This window comes from Myotis yumanensis, unplaced genomic scaffold (genome assembly GCF_028538775.1).
Source record: "Myotis yumanensis isolate MYYU_CA2020_CCGP unplaced genomic scaffold, mMyoYum1.0.hap1 SCAF_7, whole genome shotgun sequence".
NCBI lineage: Eukaryota > Metazoa > Chordata > Mammalia > Chiroptera > Vespertilionidae > Myotis > Myotis yumanensis.
Window position 1 is genome coordinate 74,323,713 of NW_027223758.1, and position 25,109 is coordinate 74,348,821.

The 25,109-nt window shown below is 44.6% G+C and overlaps 1 protein-coding gene and 1 long non-coding RNA gene across 5 annotated transcripts in view; one reads left to right on the forward strand and one right to left on the reverse strand.

Moving 5' to 3' along the window:
- The window catches only part of INO80C (INO80 complex subunit C), a 25,805-nt gene continuing 696 nt past the window's right edge, over positions 1 to 25,109 (reverse strand). Inside the window, exons 1-5 of one of the 3 annotated variants that reach the window (XM_070420987.1) lie at positions 13,971 to 14,283; positions 7,632 to 7,742; positions 6,070 to 6,181; positions 5,171 to 5,238; positions 1 to 369 (exon numbers count right to left, since the gene is read on the reverse strand). In XM_070420987.1, coding sequence (XP_070277088.1) covers positions 238 to 369; positions 5,171 to 5,238; positions 6,070 to 6,181; positions 7,632 to 7,742; positions 13,971 to 14,129 — 582 coding nt within the window. In that variant the 5' untranslated portion in view covers positions 14,130 to 14,283 and the 3' untranslated portion in view covers positions 1 to 237. Of the gene's footprint in view, positions 370 to 5,170; positions 5,239 to 6,069; positions 6,182 to 7,631; positions 7,743 to 9,418; positions 9,675 to 13,970; positions 14,284 to 25,109 lie in introns of those variants that run through there. The other 2 variants (XM_070420989.1, XM_070420988.1) reach the window with 2 other exon arrangements.
- The window catches only part of LOC139014161 (uncharacterized), a 16,343-nt gene continuing 5,209 nt past the window's right edge, over positions 13,976 to 25,109 (forward strand). For both annotated transcript variants that reach the window (XR_011472200.1, XR_011472201.1), the window contains exons 1-2: positions 13,976 to 14,202; positions 17,844 to 17,922. This is a non-coding gene — a long non-coding RNA (uncharacterized lncRNA). The remainder of the gene's footprint in view (positions 14,203 to 17,843; positions 17,923 to 25,109) is intronic.

The window sequence follows — 25,109 nt, forward strand, 5'->3', positions numbered from 1 at the left end:
TTTTCTTGTCAAATGACTTTACTTGAGGCAACAAGTGAAATATAATTTAACTCAACAGGAAATATCACACTTGGAGGGAAAACATAGAAAAAACACACACCTTCAAGCCAAACATTCTTTCCAAGGGCCAGCGCTGACATTTCCAGACTGACAGCAGAATGAGCGTTTCCATGAAACAAAACTGTGTGTCCAAGTCTGGCTTGGAAAGTTTTCCACTTCATCGCCACTTCTCAAGGCTCAGGGCACGATGCTTGTGGCCTTCCGCAGGGCTAGGTAGCCTGTGACAACATCGGAGGGCAGCCTCCGAATGTAGGAAAACTCTTCGATGGTGCTGAACCGAAGCTTGCTCTGCGGGTCAGTGTAGTTGGCCTGGGTGGGAAGCAGGCACAGAGAAGGGCAGAGAGCTGTTGGTGGTGACTATTTTAAGTTCAAGTTTAATTTTTTTTTTCTATTTTACTGAAAGTGAAATACATCTTCATCATGTCTTACTCTGTTGCCAAGAACACTAAATTGCGCACTTTGGCGAAGACGTGTTAATCTTCCCAGACTTAAGACTTCAGGGAATGAATGGGAGGAAGAGGAATAACCACATCAGATTCTAGGACTCTTCTGATTGGTGCCTCAAGGGCTACAAAACTGAATTCATGATGATCATCCCTGCCTTCAATCTCCCACCTGCTTCAAACAAATGTTGCAGATTTGTTCCCAAGGCAGGGAGCAGCACCTCCATGCCCCTCCCTGCTGCCTTCCTCCTACTCCAGGCATCCCTCTCCTACCCTTCCTCACCCTCCCTGTGCCACTTCCACGGCTCCCTGGGCCCCATGGCAGTGCTGGGCTAGCCACCAACACCCACTCTTCCACCAGGAGGGACAGCCATCCTACAACTTGCAACTACAGCAAGGCTCATCTTTGCAACTTGCAATTCTGGTCGTGTCCTTTATGAAACCTCTCAGTGGCTCTTCTCTGTTTCCGGGACAAAGGCCCCAGTCCTCAGCATGGCTCCAATGTCCCTGCCAACTCTTCCTCAGCTACATGTCCTCACTCGTTGTCCCAATTCCCAGGCTCCAAGTCTCTCCCTCCGGTCCGCTCCATTTTCCCTTTCCTTGGAAGGGGCCCCCACCCTGGCTCACTATGCTCAGTAATCACCCGTTCATCCTATAGGACTCAGCCCCCAAAGTCTTGTCATCAGGGAAGCCTTATCTGCCCCCGACAGGAGGTCAGGACCCCACCCTCTCACCTCACCACGTGTGTCCCCTGTGGGATGCTTATCACTGTTGCTTTTACATATATTATCTGCATGAGCCTCTGATTAACGCCCAAGGTCTGAGGCTCCCTGAGGCAGGAACCCTGTGGTGTGCTTATCACTGAATCCTGGCTCCTAGTGCAATGCAGAGCACAGTAGGCCTTCAGGCAGTGTTTGTACAGCAAATGATAGATGAATGAATGAACCACCAAATGGACACTTAGGACCATCACAGAAAAGAGAACCTGTTTCCCACTGACATACCAACGTTCTCTTTTGTTCTGCTTTCCCATGTGCAGAGTGGAGAATCTAATTCACCCACTATACATCTCAAGGCACATGGCTTCTTAGATTTTGAAACAGAAGACATGAAGGTGAGTCATCTGGAGCTCCTTTCAGAAAACTATGAGATGCCGTTAAAGTCTAGACGCATAACATCCAGTTTCTCAAGTGTGGATGGTGTGCTCATCTCTATGGGCCTGAAAGCAGCAATGCTGCTTTAATCAGGGAGGGCGTGAAGGAGCAACAGGATGCGGGGAACTGAGTCATAGGTTTCTCATTCGCTAAGTCTCCAATTTTGCCACTGGGATCTCCTTAGGTACTTAACGGCTTCCCGTCAGGAAAATGAGATTATTTCTAAAAAACTAAGATTAATTAAAGCTCTGTAAGAAACAAAGCTCCGATCCTTTGGCTTGATCTAGATCAGTGATGGCGAACCTATGACACATGTGTCACCTCTGACACGGGTGTCATAGGTTCGCCATCACTGATCTAGATACTGCCTTTCTGTAACACTAGAAAGTAATGTAATAGAAGACAGTAATATACAGGCAGGCTTAAACAGAAAGGCAGCAACAAGCCCCTTCTGAGGCTTCTGGCCATGAGCAGTTAGATGATCTGACTGGCAGGGGAGGCTGCCTGCAGTTCCCAGCAGGGGTGCAGGCGTGTGCATCTGGCTTTGATCATCCGGCCTCCATACGCAGACCAGCCCGGCCTGGCTCTATTCCTGTGGCCACCTCACTCCTACCACCAAACTGTGCTGAGCCGGCCCGCCCAAGTTCAGACCTCACTGCCAAGAAGGCTGCTGAACAACTAATGCAAAATGCACAGATACTGTGGCACCAACAAAAAGGTCACCAATGAGAACTTGCACAGACGGCACCTGACCTAGAGTTCTGAACAGAGGGGAGGGTGCCAAGTACACAGCACAGCTGAACCAGTAAAGAACTGCACTCCTAGTCAGAACCTCCTCCGGATTCCATCCAGGGTGCCCAAATGAAACAAAGGCCATCATCCCCGCCCCCCACCCCCACCCTCACCCCCACCCCCCGCAAAGAGGGCAGGCAGCAAACAGATTTCAGGCCTCCCCCGCTGCGGGGTGACCGCAGTGCTCACTGCCCCCCATCTCTCCCAGAGCCTAGTGCTTTCCATAGCTGTGTAACAACAGCTAGCTAAACACAGATGTGACCCTGCATGCCTCCCTGCCATGCCCACACACAGGGAAACAGTTGCTTGGCTGGCTGGGAAAAGGTGGGTCAGTATAAACATGAGCTGGGCTTATTTTTTAATTATGTAACTTTAATTTATACAAGTAACAGACGAACATATTTTCCTCTAAAAGAGAAAATAAAAAGACAACATTTCGAATAAGACTAAAGTCCCCTTCTACCATTCCAAGTCTTTTGCCTTCCCCTGAGGATACCACTGCTAGGTGGGTACTTTCCAGACTGGGTACTTACCGCACACAAACATAAACACACCAGAGAAATTACATTTTTTTTGTAAGCATGTGCTGATTTTTACTTAGGTGGTACTATGCAGCCTACATTGCTTTGTACCTTTCAGTAAACAATATATCTTGGAAGTTAATCCTCGTTGTTACATACATATCAAGCTCACAGACTAGTATGAAAACACTCCCCTTTCTCCCACTGATTGACCTTTATGTTGTCTCCAATATTCTGCTAATCCATTTCCTCCCAAACATTTCTGCACACAGCTCCTTCGGCACACTGTTTCTACGGGAGCCACCTGGAAGGCAATGCGGGATCACAGGCTTTTGCTTCTTTGTCTCAGTAGGTAGTGCCAAACTGACATCCAAAGACTCCGTACCAATGTAGGTTCCCACCTCAAACAGTAATATATGAGGATATTCACTTCTTCTCTACCTGATGAATCTTTTCCTCATTATCAGTGAGCATGAATATCCACTTATTGGTCATGTGTATCGCCTCCTTGTAATTGTCTTTTAGCCAATTCTTCTGTGGTTTGTCTTTCAATGATATGGTAGAGTTCTTTGTATGTTCAGAATTTCTTGAATCTTACATGCATTGGGGCAAGAGGTGTTAGGTTTTATGTAACATGACAAGTCCTTTGCCAGTGGCATAAAGGGGCCTGGAACAATGGTTCTCACAATGATTTTCATGCCTCCTAATGTGTGAAGACCATTGTACAGCAGATGAGCTGCCTGATAATGCTGAGGATAAAGCTACATTTTCTAAGGGACCACCCTCCAAGTCTGGCCATAACCCATGGCTTCTACAAGCTCAGCACAAAAAGGTACAAGGAGAAATTTGGGGCCATAACAGAATAACTGGTGCCAAGCTAGTTCTTCTGCCATAAACAACTATTAAAAAGGGTCAAGTATATGAGGCAACTATTTTCAGGCAGTAGACAAGAGACAGCATAAGGCTACAACATTTCTCTCAAGGTGAATCAAGGTGAAGTCCCGTCAGGGGACCTTTAGGAGGAGATACATGACATGAGTGGATACAAAAAGAACCCAGCATAAACTCATGCACACACATGCACACACACACCACATGTACACTCAAGCAGGTTTGCTCCATTTTACAGCACTTCTACTCTACCGTTTTTTAAAGAATCATTGTATTTAAGTTCCTATATTAAAAAGTTTGTAATACATTGAGGAGTGTGTGCTCTCTGGAGGAAAGCTAAAACATATGACTAATTCAGAGTACAAATAATATTATTTTCAAAATTATAATAACAACTCAAATCCTTACCGATGTATACTGTGTACCATTTAGTCAGTTTGTTATAGAAGTTGAAGCCATACATTTTCATAAAAATGTAAAGCATTTAAATGATGCGGATGAGTTTTTAAAAGTGCAGTGACCTATTAGTTCTACAGTCAGGAAGAAAAGCCCATTTTCCGAGTTGAATAGTGATGAAAAAGGATGAAGGTGAGCTGAAAGTTCCACCCTTCATCTACATTCTGAAAAGGAGACGAGGCTCCCTGAGGTTCCTGAGGGACAGCAACTTGCCTAAGTCCCACTCATCCTACCACGGTTTTCAAACTGTGTTCCTAGAAGCACTTCAGGGGTCACTGTGATGGGCAGTGGGGAGGACAGAGGACCAGACCTACACAGTGGGTAGGTGGGCTCCAGGGGATTCTGTAAAGGATTTCACTTGGAAAAGGGGTTCTGGTGCTTAAAAATTTGTTTGAAAACCACTATCTTTACCATAGTGCCTCTTTAGAGAAGTTTAAATATTTTTTAAAGAGTACAATCCCTCAAAAATGCAGACTTTTTAAACTTGAGTACTATAAAAGTTTGTGGGTTTTTTTTTTTTTTCATATAGTTAACATGAGAATATATGAAGCATCTTTCATATAAGAACAGGAAGCATCTTTCATATAAGTTCAGGGAAGTGAAACTTGGTCTCCTTTCTGGAACAATCCTCTCTCCAGATTGCCCACATGATGCCCAGGTGACAGCCACTCTGAAACAAACATGTGAACACTCCAGCACAAACCCATTACCTATTCAAATTATATGGGCTCCGGGCAGGACCAGTGATGGTCAATATTGAACACTGTATAAGTAGACAACACTGTGAAACCTTCCTTTCAATTCCATGTTATGAGGCATAAGATATATATATATAATATATAATTATACTCACAAGAAGACCTGAAACATCAGAATACTTCTTAGCTGGTTTGAAGGATGGAGGAGCATCAATACTGAAGTCTGCAAAAAAAGAAAAAGAAGATAACTAAACTGACTTTCAAACATTCAGCTCCCTTCTAGCCCAAGGGCTAGCTTTGCCCTGCCCCAGGGACCATCCACTCTAGCAGAACCGCAGGGAAAGCTTGTCTGCCCACAAGCCATTTTCACCGTCTTGGGCTACATGAGCTGAGGGTGATGAGGTGCCAGATGACCCACTGCTTGGGTCTCAGCATCCAGATACTGGAATGTCCACACCCAGACAACTGACTAGCTCACTTGTCATCCATCTGAGTCACACACACCCCCGCCCCCCATGAAAGATGTGCAATGGGACAGGAGCTGGAGGAAACTTTTACCTGTACTTTCCAATGAAGCTGGACAGAATATAAAACAGCCCTTTACATAGATTTGGAAATGCTGTAGCCTAAAGCATTTACTCTGAAAAACACTGGCTCAGAGAGTAAAACAAAGCTTGCCTTTAAGCTGGTTGTTAGGAAACCTACCAAATCTGGGGCAACCTTGTTCTTGCAAATAAATTTTAAGAGTAGACTTCTGAATGAGAAGTTTGCCAAACTTCTTATTGGTTTGTCAAACCAATATTATTATATCAGGACTTGTTTCTCCAGATTGACATGCTAACAGTGACATTAAAAACCACACACCCATGACAACACAGAATACAGATACAGTTATGAGGAAATGTACACATAATCTCCCTATATTGACACCACTATAAAATTCCTAAGCTAAAAACTGTTTCCTCCACTTATGCAAACACAATAACGTAGGTCTGTTGTAAGAAAATTCCTAGTCGAAACATTATACACTCAAAGAAGGTGCTAAACAGCTCACAGTTAGGATCATTCAGTTGCCACGGCAATGCCCTTTCAGAAGCAAGGATTTGTTTCAGGTTCTTCCAGGTTCTATTCTTCTTGCCAGCTACTGCGCCACCATGGCCGGAGTGCTGGGATCAGAAGCATGGATAAGGAGAAACAAAAATCAGTGGAAAGTACCATTTCAGAATGTGACATTTATGCTTATTCATAACTGTAATATACCCTTCATTCTGTCAGCAATTATTTGTACCCCTAAGCCTTTTTTTTAAAGTATTACATTGTCCACTTTAATCTTCCTTATAAAAAACAATGCTTTTGGGTTGTCAAAATCCATGAGTTAGTTGATAATGAAGTAGAAATACTACTAATAGGTTATGTTTTTTACATGCACACAGAAAATCGCATCCTTTGTTGGGTCTAACTTTACAGAATTCATTCAGGGATTTCCCATTATTTTAAAATAAATTTACTACAAAGTTAGATTCAAACTCATGACCACATCTCTAATCTCCCTTCTGAGGACAAGTCTCTGCCTTGCAAATTACTGGGGATGCTGGAAAACGCAATTATGCCTCAAGCACGGCATGGTACACCTTCTGGAAATGTTTCTTCTTTTTGTCCTATGAAGATGACAAAATAAAATGGAAAAGGAGAGCAAAATCTGTTGCAGGCACTGGCAATACTGTATTTTAAAAACGAATGGAAAAAAAAACTTTTATGTATAAACTGAATCAGTGTAAATCCCCTGAGAACGACAGGAAAAGTAGCCAGTTTCTACTTTACAATACAATAGCTTAGATTTGCTTAAAGGATGGGCCCTTCTTCTCCTGCCCCCACCCTTCCCACAAAACCCAAGGCAGGGAAGGTGGCAACCTGGAGAGAAGGGGACACCAGTGCCACCTGGGCTGCAGGCCCAGCACGGTGAGAAGCCAAAGTATGGGTGCTTGGGGTTTTTTTTTGTTTTTTTTTTGTGTGTGACATATATTTTTATTTTATTTTATTGTTTAAAGTATTACAGATAGTAGTACATATGTCTCCTTTTTTTTCCCCATTGACCTTCCCCCGGCCTCCCCTATCCCCCTTTCCCCCCTCCCCCGCACATGCCCTCACCCCCCCTCGCCTCCCAGTGTCTTGTGTCCATTGGTTATGTTTATATGCATGCATACAAGTCCTTCGGTTGATCTCTTACACACACACACACACACACACACACACCCCCCGCCCCGCAACACTCCCCAGCCTTCCCACTGTAATTTATCAAATACCTTAGAGCAGCGGTTCTCAACCTTCCTAATGCCACGACCCTTTAATACAGTTCCTCATGTTGTGGTGACCCCCAACCATAAAATTATTTTCGCTGCTACTTCATAACTGTAATTTTGCTACTGTTATGAATCCTAATGTAAATATCTGATATGCAGGATGTATTTTCATTGTTACAAATTGAACATAATTAAAGCATAGTGATTAATCACAAAAACAATATGTAATTATATATGTGTTTTCTGATTGTCTTAGGCGACCCCTGTGAAAGGGGTCGCGACCCACAGGTTGAGAACCGCTGCCTTAGATGCTTACCACAAAGTTGGGATCCTTAAATGGCAAAGGTTTAGAAGTTTTTTCCATAGGTCCTGTGCTAAAGTCAGAGGGCACCATTTTATTCTCACTCATGGCTTCCATGCTGATACCCTTAAAACACAATAAGAATAGTAGGTCAGTATCTTTTAGCTGAGTTCCCTACCTCAGCTCTCAATGAGACATAAGATGGCATCACAGGACATGCAGGGAAGACGGTGTGCCCAGAGCCCCAGAAGGTGGCCTGCAGCAGCAGAAGGCATGCTAGACTGGCCGCTGCACCTGCTGTGCAGAAGCCACAGGAGACCAGAAGCCAGGACCCCAGCTGCCACGCTTGCTGGCCCCCATGTGCCAAGCACAGGGATGGGTGTCCTGCCCACGATGCCTCATTTAACTCTGACAACAACTAACTACAAGGTAGTGCTATTATTCCCAGTATATAGAAAAAAACAGGCTCTCCATGACACCACATGGCCCCTGCTCCTGCTGATGATGTCAAACTATGTCTTGAAATATTAAGACAAAAAAGGTCCAGTCCCTTTAAGGGTCTCATCAGCCAGATCCCAGGCTAGGGCTGGTGTGCTTAAGGGGCACAACAGGACGTGGGCATTCTAAGGAAGGAGAATAGAGGGAGAGGAGGCTAGTCGCTCAGCTGGCTGTGGCCAGAGTGCCCTGACAGGCAGGCCAATGTGCTTTAAAACAAAAAGACTTTTAAGCTACGAATCGCAAAGAAAAAAAACAAGACCAAGTAAAAAATAACTTCTGATTTGTAATGCAATTTCCAATCTTCCTAAATGGCAATAAATTGGTTTTTGATATATAATTTACATAGAGCGAAATGCACAGATCCTAAGTGTAGTTTCCTGGGTTTTGCCAAATGCTTACACTTGTGTAAGCCATGCCCCCATGGAGATAAGAGAGCATTTCCATCATCCCAGAAAGTTCCCTCATGCCTCTTCCTAGCCAATACCTTCCACCCTCAGGGGCAACCTCTGTGCTGATTTCCACATTACTTTTGCCTGTTCTAGAACTTCATGAGTGGAATCTGACGTATGTACTGTTGTGTTTGGCTTCCTTAGCTCTCAGCATAATGTTTCTGAGATTTATCTATGCTGTTCCATGGATTAGTTCATTTCACTGAATTTGTACACGACTCAGCAGAGTAGTACTCTATTATATGGATGTACCACAATTTGTTTATCCATTTTCCTGTTGATGACATAAAGCTGCTATGAAATATCTGTCCAAGCCTTTGTGAGGACGTGTGTTTTTACTTCTCCTGGGTAAATACCTAGGAGTGGAATGGTTGGGTTATAGGGTAAGTATATGTTTAACCTTGTAAGAAACTGCCAAATCATTTCCTTAAGTGGTTGCACTCTTACATTCTAGCAGCAGTGTAAGAGTTCTGATGTATAAATATACATTCCATCTCACCAACCCCACGACCCCTAGCACTTCCTACAATGGCATCCATATGGGAGGAAGTTGGCATGGGGGAGACAGGACCACTCACTCTGCTGCAATAGTTCTCTGAACTGTCTCTTCTCAAACACCTGCCCAGACGCCTCTCCAGGGTCCCTCCCACAGGCCAGTAAGCGCATGAAAAGATGCTCAACATTATTAGTGATTAGAAAATCAAAGCCACAAGAGATATTATTTCCACCTGCTAGGATGAATGTCATCAAAAACATAATGACGTGTTGGCGAGAATGCAGAGAAACTAGAATCTTTATATACATTGCTTGTGAAAATGTAAAAAGGTGCAATCGCTTTGATAACAGTTTGGCTACCTGGTTTTAGAAGCCAACCTAACAGCGAATGAGCCAGGGACTTCATGGAACCTGAGGAGGAAGCTGTAGCTGGCATGCAGGTCAAAGAAAGTGACAGTCATCTGCTCTTTGAAGAGGTGGTAGTCCAAGGGAAAAGGAGGAAGCTTGGTCCACTGGCTGAAGACACAGGCGGTAAGCAGGTCACCCGCCAGTGTCAGAAGGAGGCAAGGAGCCGTTCTCCTGAGGACTGTAACAGTTCATTAAGGATGCACCAGGAGACTACCCAGGGAGCAAAGACCGATGGACGTGGGTTGTCAGGAGGCTGGGCCTACAGAGTGGCCTAAATTAAGTGAGAGAGAGAAAAATAACCATAAGAACTATGCAGTGAATAGAAAACCATGGCAGCTAGGGACCACTTAGGAAAACAGGCTGGATATAAAAGAGGTTTCCTGGGGCCAGATACACTTTAAGTTTCAACTTTATTGCGTTTTTCATAAAGAAAATGACTACTTATATAACGTTGTTTCCATCTGGGAGAATATAAGCAAACAGAAGTGCTACAGAGGCAAAGAGGAGATCCTAAAGGGAAATGAAGAACCAGGCCCCAAGCCTCCAATGGTGATTACAGAACCTCCATAGAACAGGCCCAGCTCACAGTGCTGCCCTCCTCACACCGTGGCCTTAGCTTTATCTCCTCCAGAACTGTTGAATGACTGCATTGTCCCTTTCTGTTCATGCCTCTTCCCTGATTCCTAGAGGTAAGGTCAAGGGCACAGCGAAGTCCTGGGAGGAATACAGGGATAGGCTGTTCCCAGGACAGGCAGGAATGCCTCACTGAGACCCAGGCAGGTAGTGCTACCTACCCCAGAGGCCACTAGGAAAAGCAGGGACCTCAGCAAGTCCATGTGGGCTGGCAGGTCTGGGAGCTCTGCCAGGGGGGAGGATGCACCTGTGGACAGGTGCATCTGCTGAGAGGAAGGGAAGGTGGTGGGAAGAGAGGGCTAGACGTTGGCATCACCATTCCGAGTGGCATGCTTGAGAAGGGTCAAAAAGGGAATGAAGATGATGTCCTCATGCACTGATTTTCCAAACCGACCCCTCCTGCCCATTTGGCTACTCCCTCCCCTTCTGGTCCTGGTCAGCAGGCCAGCCCTCTACCAAGGAGTTGAGCGGAAGAAGGGGCAGAGAAAGGAAGCCATCCTGAGGTGCACTGAGCTCATCACTCCAGACCTTCATCCTGCCTCCGCTTCCCTCTCTGACCAGGCTCTAAAAGAATACCCCACTCTGGCTCAGAATTGGGTTTTCTCTTTTCTTTCCTCTTTAACTCCGCCCTCCACGTTACTATGCCCTCATTCTTCCCTTTTCCTGGGCTGGGGCTTGACTGGGACTCCTGTGTCTATTAGTGACGGGATGAGAGTGAGACACCTTCAGTCAAAAGGAAGATCAAGTCTGTCAGGCAGGGATGCAATAAAATATAATTTAATATGATGTACAGTTTCCATAAAAATAAACCACTATCCCAGTAAGACACTTTACGAGATGAGCTGTCCCGCCCTGAGACATGAACCCTAAGAGGAAAGAAAGAGCACGCAGCACTGAAAGAGCTGATGTAAGTCCCAGGGAAGAGAAACCTGGCCTGCTATCAAAGAAGAGCCCATGCCGGCCCCCTACTGAGGCAAGTCAGTGAGGCCTCAGCTGTGCCCAACTGCAGAGCCCAAATAAATGGCTTCATCTCTCCAGACAGCATGACTGCATGACTGACTCAGACTTAAGGATAACTTGGGCACTCTGTCTGTGGCTACAAAAAGAGAAACAAACGTTCTTTGTCTTATCACTAAAAAAAAAAAAATCAAATGTCTACTTACATCTATCTAATAGTATTCTAGATTCAAAAGCTGACCCTAGTCTACAACTACAGGGTTACTTAAAACAAAAAAACTGAGATGCAACCTAAATATTCAGTAATATCAATTAAATAAGAGCATTTAATTCCTTGAGAAGTCTATCAACATAGAGATAGGCTTATGAAATAATGCTAAGTGAAAAGCAGGATACACCAAATACAATGCTGAAAAACTTCATTTATACATAGAAAACACAAATTATTATAGTTGCTAGGGAAGATTGGGTGACTTTTTATATCCACTTTAAAAACAGGGGGGAGGGGGAGGAGGAACTTCTAAAACTTAACATTATCATGATTTTTGTTAAAAGCTGGGGTAGAATGGTTTTTTAAAATGAATAAATCAAACCAGTCCAGCATTGTCTGGCTGCCTCCAATTACAGAAGAGTCTATCACAGTGGTTCTCAACCTTGGCTGCACATTAGAATCACCTGGGAATCTTTTTAAAATCCTGATTTCTGGGCCTCATCCTCTGGAAATTCTGTTTCTTTGTTACTAATGTTGTGGCCCCATCCCATAACAAAGAAACAGAATTCCGGAGGATGAGGTCCAGAAATCAAGATTTTAAAAAGATTCCCAGGTGATTCTAATGTGCAGCCAAGGTTGAGAACCACTGGTCTATCATCATCCAGTCTACATGAACCTTCTAAAGCACAGCTGCCTCTCATTTACATGTTTTGTTGACTGCTTAACCATCACGAATCAGCCTATTATATAACACTCAGTATGTAGGTCAATTAGGTCTCTGTAGATTTTATCAACTTGAATAGGCATTTGGAAAGTCTAAAATATTGACCTCACAAAATCCCCCCTCCCCCCCATAGCATTTCTCTGCACATGGATTTGGTTATATCAGATATCTAGTTATATGTTCTAAGGTAGCGAATAAGAGTGATATCAAGAGAGGCAGCATGAAAAAAGAATGTGGACTCTGGACAGTCTTGGATTACAATCCTGACTCTACCACTTGGTAGCCGTGTGACCTTGGGAAAGTTATTTAACCTCTCTGTGCCCCAGTCTTTTTATCTGTAGATTAACCATTTACAGGGGTTGTTTTGAGGATTAGATGAGTTAGTACTTAGAAAGTGCTTGGAACAGTGCCTAGTATATATTAAATGCCCCACAAATTATTAATTATTATTACTTACCATGATTTCTTTCACTTTAGCACAGTGTGCTCCATGGACATACTGGGAGCAAATACTTGCACTGCATATATCTGGCAAAGGACTCCAATCAAGAGTATATAAAGAACTCCTGAATATTAGTAATTTTTAAAAACCCAATTAGAAACAATTGATATTGGAATGGTCGATAAGCATATGAAAGGGAGATTGATATAAATAGTAATCAGTAATCAGAGAAACAAAAAAATGAGATAGTACTACACAGCCATCAGAATGGCTAAAAGGAAAGGTGGAGGATGCAGAGCAACTGGAACAGTCATACTTTGCTGCTGAGAATGCACAATAGTGCAACCACTTAGGGAAATGCTGTTTAACAATTTCTAGCTGAGTTAAATGTATGTCTACCTTATGACCCGGCGATTACACTCAATGTCCATCAGTTGTGATATGTTTACACAATGTACCACGTATATGGATACAGGTAAAATAACATGAATAACTCAAAAACACTGTTTCACAGAGAAACCCAGACACAAAAGGGTATGTTCTGTATAATTCCATTTATATTCTGTTCAAAAACGCAAAGTCAGTCTATGGTGAGAGAGGTCAGAATAGTGGTTACCTCTGGCAGGCAGGGAAGACAGTAGTAATGCCTTGAAAGGGTCACCAGGGAATTTTCTCGGGCTCTTAATAATATTCTCGATCTTCATCTGGGTGGTGGCCACATATGCAAAAAGTCATTCATCTGTATCTCTTAAGATTTGTGCACTTTACTGTATGAAAAATCATACCTTAATAAAGTATTGTTTAAAGGGGAGCACTATTAACTATCAATGGAAGAAATGAGAGGCAGTTAACATCTCTAGAGCATCCTTCCGGGTGCAGGATGCCACACCACGTGCTGGAGAGGGCACAGTAGCACACCCCTTCGCTGCTCTCTTGTTGCCTTAAGTAAAATGCAGGAGTCGGGACACACACTCTTCTATGCAAGCCACTCCTCCGCGAGTTCCCTGCTGGGATTCTGGAGCCTGGGTCATCGTGCTGCGGGGAAGTCTGTATCCGGCGCTGTGCTCTGGGCTTTCCGACCAGGATCTCACTAAATCCTCTGACAACCCCGTGCGGTAAAACCAAACATACTTTGGGACGGGAAGCTGGGGACCAAAGAGCTCTTTTCCGAGGATGAGGGAACCCGCCCCCCCCCCCCCCCCCCCCGTATCAATACATCCTGGTATTCCTCCATGTAGGACTTACGAGTAGGGGCGCTCTGCCCCTCACAGACACTCGTTAAATGTCTGTCAATGGACCAAGGTTTACCCAATTCCCACATGTCCAAACTAAGGGAAGAAAGTGTTTCATCTGCACCAGGGAACAACCCTGCCAAAGAGCTGACGCCACCAGAACCGGCGCATGCGCCCTGACTCGCTCTGCCCGACTAAAGCACCCTCACTGCGTCTCACACGGCCCCGCGCAAGCGCTCTCCCTTCGCCCCGCCCCGCCCCGCTCGGCCACCGCGCATGCGCAGGCTAGTCGGCGTACAACGTACCTGTGCAAAGCTAGAGGCGGACACTTTTTTCTTCTTACCCGGGCCATATCCGCCGCCGCTGCTGCTGCCGTTGTGGGAAGGACTGGCTGGCCTCTTCTTGCTGTTCCGGGATATCCCCGGAGCGGCCGTGGTGGCCACAATTGGAATTTGAGCCGCCATTCCTATCCTGAGTCTTCTCCCCCCCCAACCCCCCTTGCTTTCTCTGCAAAGGTCCTGGGACTTCCGGCTCGAGGTTAGTTCCGTCTTAGTGCCGGAAAACCCGGCCTGGATTCGCAGAACATCCGCTGACTTCTCTCTACCGAATCCAAAAGGCGGAATCCAAAAGGCGGAGCTGGGTGCAGCCAATTCCGTGGGGACCGGAAGGTGTCTGCGGGTGGCGTCCTGCTACTCCCCAAAAGGGCACGTGCTCGCAAATCCCTAGCGATCAAGGAATAGAACATCTCGCCATCTTTATTTTTAAAAATAGGTTTTTAAAAATAACCCTGTTGACTTTTCTGACGTGAAGTCAGAAGATGGATCACTTTTGCCCCGGGGCATGGCTCAGTGGTTGAGCGTGGACCTATGAACCAGGCGGTCACAGTCGATTCCCCCTCAAGGCACATGCCTGGTTGCAGGCTCAATCCCCAGTGTGGGGTGTGCAATTATTCTCTCATTGATGTTTCTATCGCTCTGTCCCTCTCCCTAAAAATATATATATTTTTTAAAATAGATGGGTCACTTTTGATGTATGTAGCAGTGAAAGTAGGGTCATTCTGGGTGGATTAGACAGCTTCTAGCCTTCCCATTGATCACTGCCTTCTCAGGGAAGAAGTTTGTGTGTCAGTAGAGCCCAAATGGACTTGAAGGGTAGACTAGTTCTTAACCTTTTAGAGGTCACAGACCTCTTTGAGCATGTAAGCTAGGCTACCCTCCCTCTCCCACTCCCCACCAAATGTATACAGGTATAGACAAAATATTACATACGATTTCAGGGAGTTCACAGATTTGCTAAAACCTATTTATGAACTTCAGTGGAACATACCCTCCCCCTTGTTATTGATGACTTAAACTGCATGATTTATATTTGGTTGGTTAATGTCTTTTGGCTTCTGGTAGAATGTAAGCTCTGAAGTTATGTTTCATTCATTTATCTTTCCCAGCTCACAGTACCTTGCAAGTCATCAGTACATTATAATTATTTCTAATGAAATAGTTACTAAATCAGTGATGGGGAACCTTTTGAGCTGAGCGTGTCAGCATTTTGAAAAACCCTAACTTAACTCTGGTGCCGTGTCACATATAGAGATTTTTTAATATTTGCAACCATAGTAAAACAAAGACATATTTTTGATATTTATTTTATATATTTAAATGCCATTTAACAAAGAAAAATCAACCAAAAAAATGAGTTCGCGTGTCACCTTTGACACGCGTGTCATAGGTTCGCCATCACTGCACTAAATGAACGACCCCCCTGCAGTAATTAGTTGAAGCGACTGTGTTCTAATACAGGAAAGTGGCATATATGAATCTAGATCAGGGGTCCTCAAACTTTTTAAACGGGGCCAGTTCACTGTCCCTCAGATCGTTGGAGGGCTGGACTATAGTTTAAAAAAAAACTATGAACAAATTCCTATGCACACAGCGGCGGCAAAAACACCCGGCGGGCCGGATAAATGTTTTCGGTGGGCCACATGTGGCCCGCAGGCCGTAGTTTGAGGACCCCTGATCTAGATATTTGATAGAAATGGGCTGCAGAATGACTTAGATGTGTGAGAGAGAGAATAGTTAGGGAAACTAACAATAAAGTTACTGACATCTTTTCTCTCCATGCCCAGTCTCCATCCCTATTCTCACCCAGATCTAGGCTTCCTTATTCCTTATCTCAGTGGCTGCACCAACCAACAGCCAGTCACGTAAGCCAGATCTAGGTCAGTGATGGCAAACCTTTTGAGCTCGGCGTGTCAGCATTTTGAAAAACCCTAACTTAACTCTGGTGCCATGTCACATGTAGAAATTTTTTGATATTTGCAACCATAGTAAAACAAAGATTTATATTTTTGATATTTATTTTATATATTTAAATGCCATTTAACAAAGAAAAATAAAAAAAAATGAGTTCATAGGTTTGCCATCACTGATCTAGGTGCTGACCCTGGCTTCCGGGGCCCACCCTTTCTAATAACCCACCCTTATCCCATTCCAGACAGCCACCCTTTCAGCTCACTCCTCTCCCGCACAACACCTGCCCTAGTGAATCCATCTCCTCTCACCTGGATCCCTACAATAGCTTCCTGATGGAAGTTTGGATTTCCATCTTTTCCTAATCCTCCCCGGCCCTAGGCCATCCTTCACACTGTGCCAAAATGGGCTAAATCACAAATCTAATCATAGCACTTACTGATATTCACCAGAGCCCTTTCGCCTTGGCATATAAGGTCCTTAATAACTGGGCTCTGCCCACTTCTCTTCCTTCATTCCCAACACTTCATTTCCTCTGCTCCAGCCAGGGACTAACTATTTCTGAGAGTACACATTGTTCTCTTAACTCATCATATTTTTGTTTCCATTATTTCCTCTTAGGATTGCTTAGCTCCTTTGCAGCAATTTAGATGCTGCTTCCAATGAAAAGCTTTTTGCCATCTGATGTATCCTCCTTCCCTTCCTTCTTTCCTATTCCCACCCTGCGTATGGCTCTGAGGGCATTGAGTATAGAGGGTGCTCTGTTGAGCACCTTCCTATAATCCCTTAGTAAATGTTTATTGAGTTCAAACACCAGTTCCTTACTTTTCTTTTTTAATATATTTTATTGATTTTTTTACAGAGAGGAAGGGAGAGGGATAGAGAGTTAGAAACATTGATCAGCTGCCTCCTGCACACCCCCTAAATGGGGATGTGCCCGCAACCAAGCTACATGCCCTTGACCGGAATCGAACCTGGGACCCTTGAGTCCAAAGGCAGATGCTCTGTCCACTGAGCCAAACCGGTTAGGGCCCAGTTCCCTACTTTTAACACGTTAAGCGCCCTGTCAGTCACCGGTGACTGACACTATACTTTCCGTATGGAAGACAAAACAGGCTGGGCGCTTAACGTGTTAAGCCTGCCGTGGTCGGCAAACTGCGGCTCGAGAGCCACATGCGGCTCTTTGGCCTCTTCAATGTGGCTCTTCCTAAGCCTTAGGAGTACCCTAATTAAGTTAATAACAATGTACCTACCTATATAGTTTAAGTTTAAAACATTTGGCTCTCAAAAGAAATTTCAGTTGTTGTACTGTTGCTATTTGGCTCTGTTGACTAATGAGTTTGCTGACCACTGTTAAGAAATCAAATACCATCTGGATTCCCATTGCTAAATTCAGTCCTGGTCCTGTCTGATCCCTTTCTTCCTGAAATCCTTCCCTTGGGATCTGGAACACCACCATCTTTTTTTTTTCCTTTTTCCTAACCAGTTGTCCTCTCTGTGATAGTCTTCTTCTTCTACCACAGGGTTTCTTATCATACTACAGGTTAAAATATAGGTTATGTAGTCACATTCCCCCAGCACAGTGGTTCTCAACCTTGGATGCACATTAGAATCACCTGGGAATCTTTTTAAAATCCTGATTTTTGGGCCTCATCCTCCGGAAATTCTCTTTCTTTGTTACTAATGTTGTGGCCTCACCCCATAACAAAGAAACAGAATTTCTGGAGGATGAGGCCCAGAAATCAGGATTTTAAAAAGATTCCCAGGTGATTCTTATGTGCAGCCAAGGTTGAGAACCACTGCCTAGGAGATCATTGCATCCTCTCCAGAGTATGAGAGCAGCACTTGTCCTGGGGGGTGTGGAGGGGCTAACCCCTCCTTGTTCTTTAGATATCATCTCTCAGGAACCTTCTCTGGTCTCTGTTCCCACAGACAGCCCAGTGAAATGTCCCTACAAGGAGGTGCTCACAGCAGCCTGTTTCTTCCATCCCAGACCTTCCTATGCCATGTGGTAAGTACCTGTGGATAGTAGGCTCATTTGGGCAGAAACAGTTTCTTTGTCACAGTTTTGGGGGCATTTCAAGCACTCATTGATGATCTGCTGAGTGCCTCGTTATTTAAACAATCCTTGTCTGGAAGGGGAGAGCTTGGGCCAGTGGGGGCTGGCCTGGGCCCTAATACTAGTATTTGCAGGGCCCAGGCCAAAAATACTTATGTGCCTTAATATTTAAATGTACAGCCGAAACCGGTTTGGCTCAGTGGATAGAGCGTCAGCCTGTGGACTGAAAGGTCCCAGGTTCGATTCCGGTCAAGGGCATGTACCTGGGTTGCGGGCACATCCCCAGTAGGAGATGTGCAGGAGGCAGCTGATCGATGTTTCTCTCTCATCGATGTTTCTAACTCTCTATCTCTCTCCCTTCCTCTCTGTAAAAAATCAATAAAATATATTAAAAAATATATATATATTTAAATGTACAAATCAAGGGGAGAAACCAAGATGGCAGTATAGGTAAACACCGGAGTTTGCTGCCTCGAACAACCACTTCAAAAATACAACTAAAAGACAGAACGGACATCATCCAGAACCACAGGAAGGCTGGCTGAGTGGAAATTCTACAACTAGAAGGAAAGAGAAAAGCATACCGAGACTCAGAGGAGGCGCAGTACGGAAGTAAAATACTAAGGTGCGGAGTGCATGTGGAGCGGGCTGGCGGCTGAGGGCGCGGTTGTCGTTTTCAATCGGGAGGGAGTCTCAGGCTCTGAGCTCCAGTTCCGGGCGAGTCTCTAGGGACCCAGACTCATACAGGAGAAGTGGGACTGTCTGGCATTGGTCGGAACCCGAGGGCAGCTTTCTCTCCTAGGGGCTTGCAGCGATTACGGGGACACTGAGAAGCAGAGCCTCTGAGGGCAAGTCTGAGAGCAGCCATAACTGCTAGCCCCGCCCTGTTGATCCCGTGGGACCCGCCCCGCCCAAGCCCTGCAGGGAGGCTTTTTCTGGATAGCCGCAGGCAAAGGCTAGATTAGCACCTCCCTAGAGATCCAGGAGCCAGGAAACCCAGAGGTCAGAGTGGGACCATCCAGTTTGCAGCTCCCTGGAAACATAAAGGACAAACTCAGGGGGCAGATTCAGTGAGCACCAAAGCCCCATTGAAGCAAGTCTTGCCCCAGAGGGGTGTCTCCAGCACAGAAGTTCTCCCACTGCAGACACAGCTGATTTCACAGCCAATTGGCCTGGAGGTCAATTCCTCCCAGTGATAACTACAACAATCAAGGCTTAACTACAACAAGACTGTGCACAAAGCCCACAGGGGGTACACCAAGAGTGTCTACCTCAGGTAATTGGGGAGGCTGAGCCACTGGGCCCTAGAGGACACTCAGCACAGAAAACCACTTTTTCAACACAGGGAAGCATAAAAAGTGCTGAGACAAAGAAACAGGACACAAACGAAAGAAATGGAGGAAATAAACTGCTGGATATAGAATTCAAAACCACACTTTTAAGGTCTTTAAAGAACCGTCTAGAAGCCGCCGATAAATATAGTGAGATCCTCAAGAAATCTAGTGAGACCCTCCAAGTTGTGATAAAGGACCAACTAGAAATTAAGCATACACTGACTGAAATAAAGAATATTATACGGACTCCCAACAGCAGACCAGAGGATTGCAAGAATCAAGTCAAAGATTTGAAATACGAAGAAGCAAAAAACACCCAACCGGAAAAGCAAAATGAAAAAAGAATCCAAAGATACAAAGATAGTGTAAGGAGCCTCTGGGACAGCTTCAAGCGTACCAACATCCGAATTATAGGGGTGCCAGAGGAAGAGAGAGAACAAGATATTGAAAACCTATTTGAAGAAATAATGACAAAAAACTTCCCCTACCTGGTGAAAGAAATAGACTTCCAAGTCCAGGAAGCGCATAGAACCCCAAACAAAAGGAATCCAAAGAGGACCACACCAAGACACATCATAATTAAAATGCCAAGAGCAAAAGACAGAGTATCCTAAAAGCAGCAAGAGAAAGAAAGTCAGTTACCTACAAGGGAGTACCCATACGATTGTCAGCTGATTTCTCAACAGAAACTTTGCAGGCCAGAAGGGAGTGGCAAGAAATATTCAAAGTGATGAACAGCAAGAACCTACAACCAAGATTACTTTATCCAGCAAAGCTATATGATTCAGAAGTGAAGGTCAGATAAAGAACTTCACAGATAAGGAAAAGCTAAAGGAGTTCATCACCACCAAACCAGTATTATATGAAATGCTGAAAGGTATCCTTTAAGAAGAGGAAGAAGAAGAAAAAGGTAAAGATACAAATTATGAACAACAAATACACATCTATCAACAAGTGAATCTAAAAATCAAGTGAATAAATAATCTGATGAACAGTATGAACTGGTGATTATAATAGAATCAGGGGCATAGAAAGGGAATGGACTGACTATTCTTGGGGGGGAAAGGGGTGTGGGGGATGCGGGAAGAGATTGGACAATAATCGTGCACCTATGGATGAGGACAGTGGGTGGGGAGTGAGGGCGGAGGGAGGGGTGGGAACTGGGTGGAGGGGAGTTATGGTGGGAAAAAAGAGGAACCAATGTAATAATCTGAACAATAAAGATTTAATTAAAAAATAAATAAATAAATAAATGTACAAATCAAGCTATTAGACTGTAAAATAAAATAAGTTCTACCTTTCTATCTTGGCAAACATACCCCCATAATGCAGAAGGCCAGAGTTGGATTAAGAATTCTCAGAATCCCTGGAGTTCTGCTCCAGATGTGGTAGCATGGGAGAGCCATTCCAGTGCCTGGCCACCCTCTCGTTCACCCCTTGCTCGACTGGACATCATGAAGTGACACGTTTGTACATGTGTGGGCACCCCAACCCAAACATCCAACTTCATCCATCTTCTACCCAACCCTCACAAACAGCCTCCTCTTTACCACATCTTGGGCCTTGGGGTGTACACATCAAACCCAGAGACAAGGCCCACAGAGACTCTGGAAGCAGGCATAGAGCCTTTGGGCAGGAGCTTCTGGAATCCCCAGTACCCAGAGGATGTTCTAGAGCAGTGGTTCTCAACCTTCCTAATGCCACGACCCTTTGATACAGTTCCTCATGTTGTGGTGACCCCCAACCATAAAATTATTTTCGTTGCTACTTCATAACTGTAATTTTGCTACTGTTAAGAATTGTAATGTAAATATCTGATATGCAGGATGTATTTTCATTGTTACAAGTTGAACATAATTAAAGCATAGTGATTAATCACAAAAACAATATGTAATTATATATGTGTTTTCGATGGTCTTAGGCGACCCCTGTGAAAAGGTTGTTCGACCCCCAAAGGGGTCACGACCTACAGGTTGAGAACCGCTGTTCTAGAAGGAAGGGTTGGGGTACCAGATGGTCATGTGTCCTTGTTTCCACAGACCCCTTGCTTGGTGCAGAAGGGGGCCCTTTTGTGCAGGCGAGGGACCCATCTGTTACTGGGATCGAGTCCCGAGAAGGCATCCTTTGAAGAGCATGAGTGAGGGGCAGGGAGATCCTGCTTCCCTTGAAGCTGGGGTGGGACAGGGAAAGGTGGGTCCAGGTGGAGGCCCATTTTTTGATGAGGTGGCAGGAGGTTTATGTGAGCCTGATTTTCTAAGTAAAGGTAGAGGGAGGATCACCTGCTAGGTGGAGGAAAGGGGGCAGAGGTTTGTGAAGGGTCATAGGTAAGCTTGAAAAAGCCAACGTTTAACAGTAGCGTGAGAGAGGGCTAAGAAGGCACCTGTTAGAAACATACTGGCAGTGCTGATGGCCTGCCATGGCTGCCTGTGTGCACTTGGGTGGGTTGGGCATAGCTCAATCCAGGAAGCAGTGTTGACATCAACTACAGCATGATGGTAGCCCCTCGTGTTGGCATTGAGCCTCTTGCACACCCACACCTGGGGCCAGGCTCATGCAGTCTTCTCTCTGAATTTTGACCTCAACAGTTACTATTGCTTTGCAAAGTCTGAGTGAGAGAAACTAGTGTTAAGGACCCTCTTGCTTACTGGAATCACTTCTTAAACCCATGCCTGTTATGTAAACACTAAATTAACATTATGAATATGGCCCCAAAATGCTGACAAAGGTCTTCCCAAATAATGGTGTCCTTACCTTTCATTCTGAGAGCCAAAATTTTGCTTCCAGGATGGTATTTTCCTCATCCTTGTTACCCACCTGGGGAACCCCCCTCCTAGCACTCTTTCCCTCCTCTCTTACCAGAGGCCCCACCCATTACTTAAAACGAATGACCATTTTAATACTTACTCATTGTGCATACCATAAAGAAAGGAAACAAGAATAATTACTATAATTCTCCATTCTCTGAGATTCCCGCCCTATTTTGCTCTCCCCAAACCTCAAATTTGCTAATCCCCAGGCTGGGACAACACCTGCCTTCTTCAATGACCAGTCTGCTTCCATTTTTTCCTCCTGGGTCGTGGGTCCTAACTCGGCTGCTATGTTGTTGATTTGCCTTTGATTCTATTCACACATGACATTCTGTTTCCATCAGCTGTGCTTGTCCTTTGAGATGGTACTGGAGAAAGTCAGTCCAAAAGCTTTGGGGTCAGTTTTGTTGTGGAATAAAACAGGGGTGATATGGAGGCTTTGCTTTCTAAGCTCACAAAGAAATCCTCAAAAGACTCTGAGAATCTGAGACCTCCTCTAGAGCACCCTTCACTCCATGTCCCCACAAGACCTTGCTGGTCTTGCCCAGAGGCAGCTGAACAGACCAGTCCAGCTCCCAGAGTGCGCCCATCCCTGGGGACAGGGGTGGGGCAGAGGGAGGGTGACCCATTTTGAGCAAAAGGGATTGTGTCAGCCACCTTCTTTCCTGGTAGGACACCAGAGAGGCCAGCATCCCGTGGGACACAAAAGCCCCACCCTCTGCCTTGTCCAAGGAAGCCGAGCTTGGTGACGAGGCTCTGCCTGCCATTGTTTGGAAAGGCAAGAAATGGAATGTGTGATTTTGCTCACAAAAGTTTTAGAAAAATATTCATTCTATGAAGTCCCAAACTCCTTATGATGCCCTGTGACTGATCTCTTTATCTGTCCTTTTTAACTCTCACTGGGTCACTTGAATATTGAGTGGGTTCTGACCAAGTCCACCTGCCCGGTTTCCATCCCACTTCTCTTAGGGCTCCTGGCGGGGCTGTGCCTCAGCCTGGCCTGGCGCCTGCCAGAGCTCCTCGGAGCCCAGCCCCTGGATCTGTGTGCAGAGTGGCTTCTGGCCTCTCACCTTAGCTTGTGTTCACTTTTGCAACTCTGACCTCGTGGTGGAGCTCTTTCTGAAGTGACCTATTTGGTTCTCCACCTGCCTACAGCAAGGAGCTGAACTGTCTGTAAGGACTGGGAATCCGAGCATTTGTACTCTGCTCGAATACAAGGAGGTTCTCATGAGTGATGGCCGTGTCTATGGCATTTTTCCTGCACTACGTGGCCCTGGACCAATAGGTAGTTTGAGTTATTGCCTTCTGATTTTCATTTTTGTCATTAAAGAGTTGGCTTTAGGTATCTCTCCTAAATACCTGATACTGAGCGGGTGTCTGTTTTTAATATGCTGCAGACAAAAGTGACAGATCCCCAAAGATATTAGAAGGATAGCTAAAATCATCACAGGTGCCCAGGAGTAAGGCCCTGGGGGAACAGGGTTGGTGTCCAGGGGTCAGGGTATGTGTTTGGGCTTTGGGAGATTTCGTTGGGTGATCAAGGACTTTTTTTTTTTTTTTTAACTCTTATTAGCCTTGGTTTTTTAATCTCTAAAATGAATTATCCAAACAGACTGAGGGAAAGGGTGTTGGGGGGCTGGGTGAAAAAGGTGAAGGGATAAAGCAAAACAACAAAAACATAGACACAGACAACAGTGTGGTGATTACTAGAGGAGAAGGACAGTGGGGGAGATGGGAGAGGGTAAAGGGGGATAAAGAGTGACAGAAGAAGACTTGACTTTGGTAGTGAACACACAATACAATATACAGGTGATGTATTATGGGATTGTACACTTGAAACCTATATTATTTTATTAACTAGTCACCCCAATAAATTCAATAAAAATTTAAAAACAAACAAAAACCTTCCGTGGCCTCCTCTCTCAGAGTGGACGTCAAAGCCCTTACAATGGCAGCAAAGCCTCACCAGGGGCCAGTTTCTTTTCTGATCTTTGTCTTTGGTTCACAGACCTTGAATTTGATGCCATCTTCTGTGCGTATGTGAATCTGTGCACTCTTCCGGGAGAGCCCACATGGCTGTCACCAGATTCTCAAAGGACTCAAAATCTCCCCAAAGCTTAAGAATCTCTACTTGGAGGAAGCCTCACACTTGAAAATGCAATTTTAAGAAGTGACTTGTTCACATTATAAAATAATTTCGAGAGGATTCTTTATTTGACTAAAGGAATCACTTAAAATGTCCGACAATATGGTGAAGTGGATAAAATTAAGTACATGCACTGATTTTTATAGACTCTTTGTGACCCAAGTGTATCAGTTTTAAGGGGATTCAGAGTAAATCCCATCATAATAAAATCTGTGTGTAACAAAAAGAAAAGAAAAGAGTTAACTATCTTGTTTACAGGAGTTTTCAGAGATTTAAAAAAAATAAATGTGTTAATGAAGTACTATGCTGCGGTAAAAAAGAAGGAATTCTTACCATTTGCAACAGCATGGATGGAACTGGAGAGCATTATGCTAAGTGAAATAAGCCAGTCAGAGAAAGATAAATATCACATGATCTCACTCATTTGTGGAATATAATGAACAACATATGCTGATGAACAAAAACAGATCCAGAGACAGAGAAGCATCAATCAGACCATCAAACCTCAGAGGGAAGGTAGGGGAGGGTGGGGGTAAGGGGGAGAGTTCAACCAAAAGACTTGTATGCATGCATATAGGCCTAACCAATGGACACAGACAACAAGGGGGTGAGGGCATGAGTAGGGGCGGTTGAGGGGGTAATGGGGCAATAAGGATACATATGTAATAACTTAATAAAGAAATTTTAAAAATAAAATAAAAAATAAATGTGTTTTTTTAAAGCACAGTTCACATACAAAGAATACACAAATGATAAGTGTACCATCAGATGAATTTTACGAAGTAAGCACATTGGTAACCCAGGTCAAGAAACAGAACATCATCAGCACCTTAAAAGCCCCTGTTTTAAGCC